The 11,464-nt window shown below is 37.6% G+C and overlaps 1 protein-coding gene across 1 annotated transcript in view; it reads left to right on the top strand.

Moving 5' to 3' along the window:
- sdk2a (sidekick cell adhesion molecule 2a) overlaps positions 1-8,701 on the top strand; it is a 138,354-nt gene extending 129,653 nt beyond the window's left edge. The window contains exons 44-45 of the mRNA XM_084430276.1: positions 2,206-2,335; positions 5,813-8,701. Coding sequence (XP_084286402.1) covers positions 2,206-2,335; positions 5,813-6,214 — 532 coding nt within the window. The 3' untranslated portion in view covers positions 6,215-8,701. The remainder of the gene's footprint in view (positions 1-2,205; positions 2,336-5,812) is intronic.
- Positions 8,702-11,464: the final 2,763 nt, after the last annotated feature.

Genomic DNA, 11,464 nt, shown 5'->3' on the forward strand with positions numbered 1-11,464 from the left:
ACGGGGTCAGACCTCCCTCAAACCCTTCTGTAGTTCACGCCCTGCTTCAGGACTACTGCAGACACTTTGGATTTGGACATATTTGCATGTGCAGTGTACAATACTGGTCTACAGTCTTATAATGTAGTTTCTTCACGAAGGAGTTTGAAGGCTACTTAACGTGATTGGATGAAGGGATGGGTCTGCTTCAAGCTTCCTCTGGTGGTAATTGGAGAAGCCGCTCTGCGCCCATTATACTGGAATGTGCTGGGGGGTTTGTGCTGGTCCTCTGCCCAGATGCAGAGGCCCAGATTTGGGATCAAAGAGCCTGAGTAACGAAGAACTTCCACTTTGGATGCAGTCCTGCTAATGAGCTCGCATCAAGATTGAGTCACGAGAGATATCTATGATAGAGGTAGAAAAGGAAAGGGTTTGGTATGGGACGGAAGAGATAGAGGCGAGAGATTGGGATGGATAAAAAGAATGGACGACCTCAGTGCTCGTGAATAATTGAAGCCCCTTTCTGGCTTCTGAGGGGTGTTGGGGGCTGTTTAAAGTGGCTCCGCCTCTCCGCTTCAACCTTTCTCAAACCTCAGCCTCCTCTGAATTTTAAACAGATACAATGTCATAACCCTCCCCTCCCCCTAGGTCTCTTGCTTTATTCCCAGAGGCCCAATTTTTGTCGGGACAACCCTTCCACCACCAAGGCTTTCCGTTAGTACAGCTTGTGCATGGTCCTCTTGTTCATTTTTAGGTTGAACAAAGCTTCATATGTTTTGCCATTGATGCTATCAGCTAGTGGGTGCCATGTTTTTCACAAACCCTCTTGATTATCAGATATTCCTTTTACTCATTAGTTCCCCGCGTGGTTCTTTAAAGTTTTTCCCTGTGTGTGTTATTTCAGCTTGATTTATAAGCCAACTGAAGTAAAGGGAAGCTTAGCAGCCTCAGTTCAAAAGCTAATGTCTCCAGTGACCTTGGCTTTGAGCATATCAGACCTCATTATGGCGAATCAAGTAAACCCATCCTGCTATGCGGCGATCCTTCTACCTTCCTTTTTAACGAGCACAACCCCTTTTAACAGTTCGTCCACAGTAGCGCCCAATGAGTGGATGATTCCCTGTCCCTTTCCCTTCAGAAGTCTCATCATCTGTTGTTTCTCCTGGACTGTATAGACTGCTCTATGAGTGTATTCATCCAATCAAAATCAGCTTTGATCCATGATGATGCTGCATCATTGGGTCTGTATGAGTTCCTCGTGATGTCTTTAAAACTCCTACGCAGTCAAGTCCACATTAAAGTGATGATTTACAGTCTGCTTCAAAGAAAAAGCACCTTGAAAGTATCAGAAAAGTGGCCCATATGCACTAAATTCCAAGTCTTTTGAAACCATGCAGCAATTTGGTGTGAAGAACAGGATGAAATGTCTTGATTTAGGGCTGTTGCAATATACAGGTAAAATTATAATATATATTACCTTTATATTTTAAAAATGAAATATTGATATCGTGTTAATACACATATGATAATATTGTAAATAACCCAGCAACCAGTATCTTGTTGACTCTCTAACATGGTATTGCACCTTAACGTTGGTTGCCACCCATCATAATACAGAAAAAAAGCTGAAAATGAAGGTGACGATGCAGTGTGTAGCTACTACTGCGCCACAAAATGTACTCTACCCACACAAAAAAGTTTGCTAACCAATGTGGAAGTTTTTTGGATTTGGTAAAAAGGACGGGTTGTTAAAAACCCCTGTCTGGAGGAAGTGTAGTTCAACAGTTCTTTTTGCACACTTTTGTACTGTTATGGTTACAAACTATTTTCGCCTTCGTATACTTGAATTTTTTTGTTTTGTTGTGAAAACACAATATAAAGATGAATTTGACGTTATAGTCATAATCGTTTTGGCCACGATAATCCTGTAGTGAAAATGTAATATTGTGAAAGACCTATTTTAACTTAAAGGGATATTGAATTGAAATGAAATCTCTGGTGTTAAGGGAGAGTTCACCCAAAAAAATCAACTGTTTGATTTTCCATATTCTTCAAAATATCTTCTTTTGTGTTCAGCAGAAGAAAGAAATTCATACAGGTTTGGAACAATTTTAGGGTGAGTAAATGACAGAATTGAAATTTCTGGGTGAACTCTCCTTTTAACATATAGAGATTTCATTTTATCACTGAATTAGTAAATGATTTCTCTGTGTGTTGGTCTTCCAGATCTCCACCGCGACCCAGTCCCGGCAGCCTGCACTACTCTGATGAAGATGTCAGCATCAAGTACAATGACTTGGTCCCAGCTGAGAGCAGCAGCCTGACCGAGAAGCCCTCAGAAGTGTCTGATTCACAGGTGATTCACCCCAAAAAGGCAAATAATTTTTTGAATAATCTGTTTTCTGGAATCAAAATGGACTTAAGTCTTAAAACATGTTGTTGATCTTATCGCCCTTGATTCATCAGCGCATGTTATTTCTAGAAGAAAAAAAAATCAAATAACTTGCTCTGCCTTTGAAATGACTTTCTGCTTCGGCTTACATCACAAACCCCTCTTATTTGTCAACCCCTCCCCCTAACCGCCTGACTTCAGTCTGGTATAAAATGCCCACTGTTTCCAATTCAATGAATTGCTAAATCAGGTCCTGTCTAGCATCTTTCTCACTGAATACCCCATTTCACTCCTAAATACGCATCGATTCACTTGACTGTATTCACATGTCAAGTGTATTCACAAACACATTCACATGTTTTCTTTTGTCAGCAGGCTTGTGGATGTCATTTAACATTGTAAATGAAGTGTTGAACACACAAAACACTACAGACCATCCCCCACAGGGAAGAAAAAACACAGAAGGGGTCTTTTTAACATCTGGATTGTTTTTCTAAGACAGCAATGTGTTTAAATGGAGAACAAATGGAGATGTTTGCTTAAAGGATTAGTTCACTTTCAAATAAAAATGAGCCCATAATTGACTCACCCTCAAGCCATCCTAGGTGTATACATGACTTTCTTCTTTCAGACGAATACAATCGGAGTAATATCATAAATATATCCTGGCTCTTCCAAGTTTTGTAATGGCAGTGGATTGCAACCAACAGATTGAAGCTCAAAAACGAACATCCATCCATCATAAACGAACTTCACATGGCTCCGGGGGGTTAAAAAAGGCCTTCTGAAGCAAAGCCATGCGTTTCTGTAAGAAAAATATTCATATTTAAAACTTTAAACTATAAAGTAAAATAACTAGCTTCCGGCCAAACGAACATACGTGCAACTTGCGAGTAATGCGACGTACTGCTGATATTTACGCCATGACGCACTACGCTACTTCTGACGTCATAAGTTTCGTAAGTTGCGCATTAGGGGTAAGTAAACTGCCTATGGTCGTTTAGCTGGAAGCTAGAGCTGTAGCGTGTTAAATATGAATGTTTTTCTTACACAAACTCATCGTTCATGGATGGATGCGTGTTTTTGAGCTTCAATCTGTTGGTTGCAATCCACTGCCATTACAAAACTTGGAAGAGGCAGGATATTTTTTTATTTAACTCCGATTGTATTCGTCTAAAAAGAAGAAAGTCACATACACCTAGGATAGCTTGAGGGTGAGCAAATCATGGGCTAATTTGCATTTGAAAGTTAACTAATCCTTTAAGTCTTCTGCCTCTTAGGCTTCTCCTGACCAAAATATATATATATATATATATATATAGTAATCTCACCTGTCTCCTCTAGAGATCTCAAGAATATCATTCCTTCAAATATCATTTGTCTGCATTTTAGAAGAAATATAAGAGACAAAGTTGATACTTAAAAGAACAAAAAAAGCAGAGAACTTCTTTAAATCTCTTGAAAGAGCAATGAAAAGGAGAAAATGTTCCTATGGGCCTTCAGAATCCCATTTATTTAAGCTGAACCATTATTTCTACAAACACATCAAATGAATGATGATAAGAATGACCTTTCTTTTACAAACTGCTCATCTCATTCCAGACCAGCTGGTCTCATTTCTATGCATTGCCTGGAAAGGAAGGGAAAATGGCTTAAAATGTTTCTCATGTCTGAAATTTTCCCATCTCTTCTCTTCATGTTTGCAGTATTTGATACAGTTAATGAAACTAGGGCTTAAAGTGTCATGGGGATTGGTGAATCATTTGTCCCAAGCTGTGAGAATGTAGGGGGCACTCCTCTTGTTTTGAGCATTTGTCTTTCCTCCCACAATCCCACTGGGAGCTTTTTGCCTATTTGTCAGGTACCCAAACTATAATAACATTCCTCTTTCAAAGAAAACCCTCCCACCATGCCACACTTTAGCATAATATCATCGTAAACAAGCAATATGGGTTTTAATTCAGTTCCTCTCTGACAGCTACAGTTTGAGTAGAGCATTTCTGAGAACCATCAGTCATCGTTACTCATTCTGATTTTGATTTGTCATCTGTGAGGTTCTGTAAATAATGCTTTTTTGCCCTTTCAGGAGGCGCTTATGTTTTCATATAAGATCACTGCTCCTCCGAGTTTTGGGTGAGGCTGTAGTTTGTGTCTAGTAGTCTAGTAGAGCAGTGCTGATGATAGGAATCTGTAGAGTAGTTGCTCTTATCCCTCTCATTAAAACAATTGCTCATATTTAATTTCACCCGAATGACGCCCTATATATCCTTTTGTGTTTCATATAAAAGTATAAAAGTAACAGTAAAAATGACAATTCTCAGTTTGGGTAAATTATTCCTTCATTTAAAAGGAGTTATGGAGAATTATGTTGTTTTATTCATCTTTAAACAGCTTATTTCATAAATAATTACTTTTTCTACATGTACACTACTATTCAAAAGTTTGAGATCATAGTTTCGCTCACCAAGGCTACATTTATTATTTTGATCAATACATTAAAAAAAAAAACAGTAATATTGTGAAATATTATTATCATTCCAAATAACTGTTAACTATTTAAAGCAGAACTTGGTAACTTTTTTAACTTAATAAAACTGTCTAGAAATCATTTGGATGGTTAAACAACCTGTTCTGGTTATATTGGTGACTTTCCCCGCTCCCCCCAGCGTTCCCAGGCGGAAAACCAACCTTGCAACTTGGGGACTACCGTCCCTGCAAGATAGAAATGGGAAGTCTCGTGAGAAGCGAGAACGAGAACTTGAACGAGCGCGAAAACACGAATTGCTTTACGTCATGTCAATGTTCTATGATAATGTGTATGATGTATTACCCATAGATATCATATAATAAAGGCTAGATGTCTCGTCCGCGCTGCTGGCCAATGGAGGTCGACGTCCGCACACGGCGGCCATCTTACCACAGGGTGCTCGCTCACTCGTAACATGGTGCATGTACTTTTAAATAACCATAACTCAAACGGTTTGGTTTGTTATAAACGTCAGAGATGTAGTTATGACACTGCATACATATGAATAATTATAACAATGGACTTCCATATGAAAGAATTATAGCCACGTTAATAACGTTTGTAAGAAACCAAACCGTTTGTAAATCCGTCAAGATTTCAGCGAGATAAGAGGATTTGTGTGCGTGCTGCTCACTCACCTTAATTCACAGCTTCCCTGTGGCAAGATGGCCGCCGGTGATGCCGGAAGTGACTCCGCCTTAAGACATCTAGCCTTTATTATGGATATCTATGGTATTACCCACCTCGGTAGACATAGCTCCACACGATACAGTTGGCTTGCTCCGATCATAACAAAACGAAACGCATATGAGCAGCGGTAGAGAGGGGGAGGAGGTAGGAGGAGTTCAAGTACAAGCTATCACAAAAAGTGAAGTTAGTATATAACAGAATATTTCTTTCTCATTCAAAAACAGGGCAGCGACAGTGAGTACGAGTTGGATCCAAACCGGCAGAAGACCCACTCCTTCGTCAACCACTACATCAGTGACCCCACCTACTATAATTCCTGGCGCCGGCAACAGAAGGGCGTCTCTCGCCCTCCGGCGTACGGCTACGCCCAGCCCGACTCGGTGGCGGAACAGGAGTCCCGACCCCACCCGCCTCCGCTGCCACCGTTACCACCTCTGCTACCCCACAGCAATCCCTCCCCGCAGCCGCAGGGCCAGGGCACCCTGTTCAGGCCCAAGGGGAGCCGGACTCCCACCCCGTCACTGCTGTCCTCTGACACCCACAGCCAGCACACCCTGTACAGGCCCCCTAGCAGCCTGGGCACCTCCGCCCAGGTCCCGGCCACAGGATTCTCTTCGTTTGTTTGATACGAGACTCTCATTCCAATGACAACACGCCTGGAAGGGACTCCTGCAGTGTTATTGGTCTGTTCTGTATTTATTTATTTTATTTTCTTGCTGCAACGTGTTGGACATCAACAGCTGCTTTTTTTTTTGGCCGGGTGTGCAGGTGTATTGTGCGTGCAAGAGCATTGAAACAGACAATCATTCTGAAGGGAATCGGTTTGTTGATTGTACATTTTAAAATATATTCACTTCATCTTTCACAAAAAATGTGGATATATAGAAAAATGTCCAAAATATAAAAACAACTGACTGCATATATAGCGGAGTCCTAAATTCTGAGACCATCTGGAATATTCTTTTTGATATTTTGCAAGGTTCATTTAAGTTTTAGTATTCTGAAATATTTAAGGGCGAAGAAAAGGCAACAGTAGTGGTCTCAGACTTTTGGACCCCAATGTAAATGTTTTAAAGTGACGAGAACAAACTGCATTTCACATAATGCTATCGATTTCCAAAGCGCTTATCTTTATAATTCTGTTTTTGTGATATCGCTTCGATGTCAGTCACACAGAAATCAATGACAGAATATTTCTGAAGGGAAAACATTGCAACTGTGAGTTTGTAGCAATGTCGGTCTATTGAAACGGAAGAAAAAGAGAACATTCTGCTTCTTAGACAACAAACTTTGAGAAGGGAAAAGTAAGGAATTTCTGTACGAAGTTTTTATTTATTTCTTTGCTTATATTGCTTATGTCCAACCAAGGAGATGTAGAAAAGGAAGAGGCAATACCATCGTTTCATTATTTTCATCGAATTGTGATACATTTGGGATGGGAATGTGGCTTAGTGAATAATTTAATTTATTCTGCAATATTTATGGTCAGGATTGGATCAAAGTTTTTATACAGTTTGTTGAGGATCAAATCCATAATTTGGTACTACCCCAGCTAACAGGGAACCTTATGTAATGTTCTAACAAGGTTCTCTAAAAGTTATGAATAAACATTCTTCCGGTAACATTGGTAGAATGTTTGTTCAAAGTTATCTGGTCTTTAATAATGTTCTCAAAATGTTAGCACAATAACATTATTTAAACATCGTTCATGGAATGTTTAGTTGGATACATTTTGGTTTAACATTTTTCAAATGTTGCTACTTGTTTCAGAATATTCTGACAACGTTCAAAAGTTACGTTTCCATAATGTTTCAAAATAATATAACCAAGAAAAAACGTTTTTAAAACGTTTAAAAAACATTCCGAATATTATTATTTTTTTCAAAACTTCAAAACGTTTTGAGAACATTTTTTCTTCAAACCTATGGTCGAGTAAGGAAGAGTCACTTCATGGAAAAGGACCGTATTCCCAAGATATATTCAAATATTTCAAAATATATTCATGCATTAATCATGCATTACACAAAATATAACAACTGTGAATTTGTCGGTCTCTAAGGAAGGTTTTTTTCTGCTTCTTATGGGCTGTTTACATGACTGTTTTCAACTAAAAATGGAAAACTTGTTATGCGTTTTGGCCTTTCATTTACACAACAACCTTAAAACGCAAACCTGAAAAAACAATACCGTTTTCGTGTAAACTATAAAAACACTAATTAGTTAACACGCATGCGTATTACATGTTAAGTCTACATGCGCGTCGTTTTTCTTTACAAAGTGACACCGCCAACTACTGGGCTAGAAGAATTATACAACGCTTTTTCACTGATCCGTGTGAATGAGGAACGTTTTGATAACGTTGTCTGTACGCGCAAAGGAAAAACGTTTCTGTTTTTAGTACATCGTTTTCGTGTAAAATTACCCTAAGAACAAGTGAACTTTAACACTAAAGCGCAGAAAAGAAATTTATAGTGAAATGGAATTTCCGAAGGATTCAATACAAGACCAGCTGCATTTATGTTAGCGCCTGGATGTCTTTGAGGGTATAATAATGCTTTTGGGATAAGAAAAGAAAAGAATCTTATCATTAATACTTGTGTGGTCAAAAGCGATCGCTTCAAAATGTCTTCAAATCTGTAAGATACTGTGTGGGTTAACATCTTCCATTCGTAGTGCACATTAAACACTCATCTTTTGCAATTGAGCTTCATGGACTGACGTCACATTGTCAGTTGAGTCTCAGACATCTTCGAGTCAGTCTCACGTTCGGGGTCTGTTGCTCCGAGGCTGTCTGCTCTTTCAAATGACAATACAATTGTATGTATTTCTCTGAATATATTGTAGAATGTGTTTGTACGGTTCACAGTTTGACATAGTGTACACATGCAGAATGCTTACGTGTATGTCAGCAGATATGCTTTATTTATAATCGATTGGTTTTATACTCTAACTTAAGAAGAACAACAGCAGTCTTATGTGGAAACTATTTTAAAGGACTTGAAAATTACGATGATCATGCTTCACAATATCTCCTGTCTTGTTCTCTGTGAGGTGACTATCACTGTACAAAACTTGATGAATTATATTGGACCAAGGCATGGTTCATATCTAAAATAAATTACTCTATTTTTCAGTGTTTTTGTTGAATATCTTGCTTTGGATTTTGAAAGTACATTTTTGAACACATACTGTAAAAAAAGATAATAAAGATAATGTAAAAAGCTATAAGTTACCTCACCACATACTTCAAAAGTTTCGGGTTGGTAAGATTTTGAAATGTTTTTAAAGAAGTCTCTCATGCTCACCAAGGCTGCATTAAATTTGATCAGAAATACACTAAAACAGTAATATTATGACAATAAAAAAAAAATACTTCTCTATTTTAATATATTTTAAAATGTAATTTATTCCTGAGATGGCAAACCTGTATTTACAGCATCATCACTACTGTCTTCAGTGTCACATGATCCGTCAGAAATCATTCTATTATGATGATATGATGCTCAACAAATATTTATTATTAGTGTTATAATCAATGTTCACAACAGTTGTGCTGCTTAATATTTTTGTGTGGAAACCATGACACATTTTTCAGGATTCTTTGATGAATAGAGAGTTCAACAAGCATTTATTTAAAAAAAATAAAAATAAATTGTAACAAATATAAAAAAACAACAACAATAATAATAATATATATATAGGCAATACATTTTATTGTAAAATTGTTTTGTGGGAGTGGAAACTATGATTACCTTATAAATTACTGTGAAAAACAGTAAAATACTGTTTCCAGAAGAACTTTTTATAATATTAGATCAGATTGTATTTAAATAGTAAAATGTTTCTTTTTCATAAATCATGTACATTATGGTGTTTTGACTTGCCTTTTTTTAATTTAGCTTATGTTTACTACATTATTTTAGTGTAACGCATGTTGTTCTGATGGTGTTTTGTGTTTGAGTAGTAACGCCTGTCTAAATATGTTTATTAGCCATGATTCATGGAAATGTGGGGTAATCAGCATATCATATCATATATCATATTATATATATAATTCAAGTAGCTTGGTACCATAAAGTATTTAACAGTAAATTTCTTAAACCCTCAGCAGCCAGTCTTACAGTAAATTTAACAAACATGTTTGGTATTATAGTGGTAGTCATAGTAGTCTCATTACATCTGTGACTCTGCTTGTTCCATGAGGAAGAGAGACGTCCCAGCAGCTCTTGCCTCATTTCCCTGCATCTACAGTGGAGATAGATTTGGGCCAGATGAGAATGGGTAAGTGAGCGCTGAATCATTCAGCATCCCAAGAAACTGAGCTTAGACGTGGGAGAGTTCGCCTGGAGATAATCTCTTTATTCCAGGCCGGAAAGCATCGATCTGAACATCGGGGGGTAAGAGAGGAGATGTCACAAAAGAGATGAGAAATAATAACCCAGTAGGGAGGAGAGGCCAAGCTTACAGTGTGACCTACACACAGACAAAACCCATCTATAATCATACCTACAATCATTAAAAGTATGCTTTCTCAGTAACTGAAAATAAATCAACGCACATACACAGTGTTAAGGACAGTCATTGCATGATGCAAGCTGAATCTCACACAGTTGATGGATCAATGAATCCTGGGAATAAAGCCAACTGGGGAAATGACTTCAATTGTGACTAAAAGACTTCCTCAATTTACTGTCTGTCACACTGTTAATATAATTATGACCATGATTGTGAGTGATAATGTGCCCTATTCACATCATTTAACATGCAGATGGCTGCATCTTTTATTATATACTCTACTGAGCAGTGTTTAGGGTAATGCATTAACTTGAGTTATGTAATCAGATTACTTTTTCAAGTAACTAGTAAAGCAATGCATTACTTTCAAATTGTCCACAAAATATCTGAGTTACTCTTTAAAATAAGTAATGCACGGTACTTTGTTTTCCTATTTATAGACTGACAGCTCTCCTGTCCCCATGTTGAGATAAACCGTTAGTAAGTGCAAAAGCATTGTGTGCTGTGTTAACATGATGGTTATTGTAGTTCTAGACTAAATGAGAGCATCTACTCATCTATCTTGCACAAAAACAGATTCAGCATTCCTCAAAATGAATAAAAACTGTGGAATGCAAACTCAGAATATTACGCAAACCTGCAATAATTTAAATGTTAAAAGTTATTAAAATATACTTTATGTATTTAATCTCACTTTATTAACCGATGTCTTTGCTGCGGACATCTGATGATCTAAATCATAATAAGCAAAAATGACTTTAGATAAACATCACATTTCTATTTCTTTTTTTATTGCTGATGTAAGAGTTTTTAACTTTCTGCATCCTATTCCAGAATCATAGCCCAGCTGAAAGGTTTGTATGAGCTCTATGGTTCTGTTCCTTTACATGTGCAAAAATATAACTTTTTTTAAATCAAACAAGCAAGCCCAGCCCAGGTGAGAAAAAGTAACGCAAAAGTAATGTAACATTACTTTCCACAAAAGTAACTAAGTAAAGCAGTTACTTTTTTTAGGGAGTAATGCAATATTGTAACACATTACTTTTAAAAGTAACTTTCCCCAACACTGCTACTGAGTTACTAAAAATTCCATGTCACTCATAGTTCTGGTTGTGAGACCATCTTTACATAGAAAATAAATAAATAAAACACTGATATCTGACCATACTGTTTGACTGTTGGGTGCAGATAGTGATCTCACTGTTCAAACATGCCTTTCTTCTGTACACACAGTGCCGAAGGCCTTGAACTGCAAGAGGATACTCCTCTTTAGGCACATGTCAGAGGTGCAAATAACACATAATGGCCTTTTGCAAATTGATTTATGTGAATACACAAACAGCAGTTAAACCCTGCGGGTA

This window comes from Rutilus rutilus (genome assembly GCF_951802725.1).
Source record: "Rutilus rutilus genome assembly, chromosome: 1".
Classification (NCBI taxonomy): Eukaryota; Metazoa; Chordata; class Actinopteri; order Cypriniformes; family Leuciscidae; genus Rutilus; species Rutilus rutilus.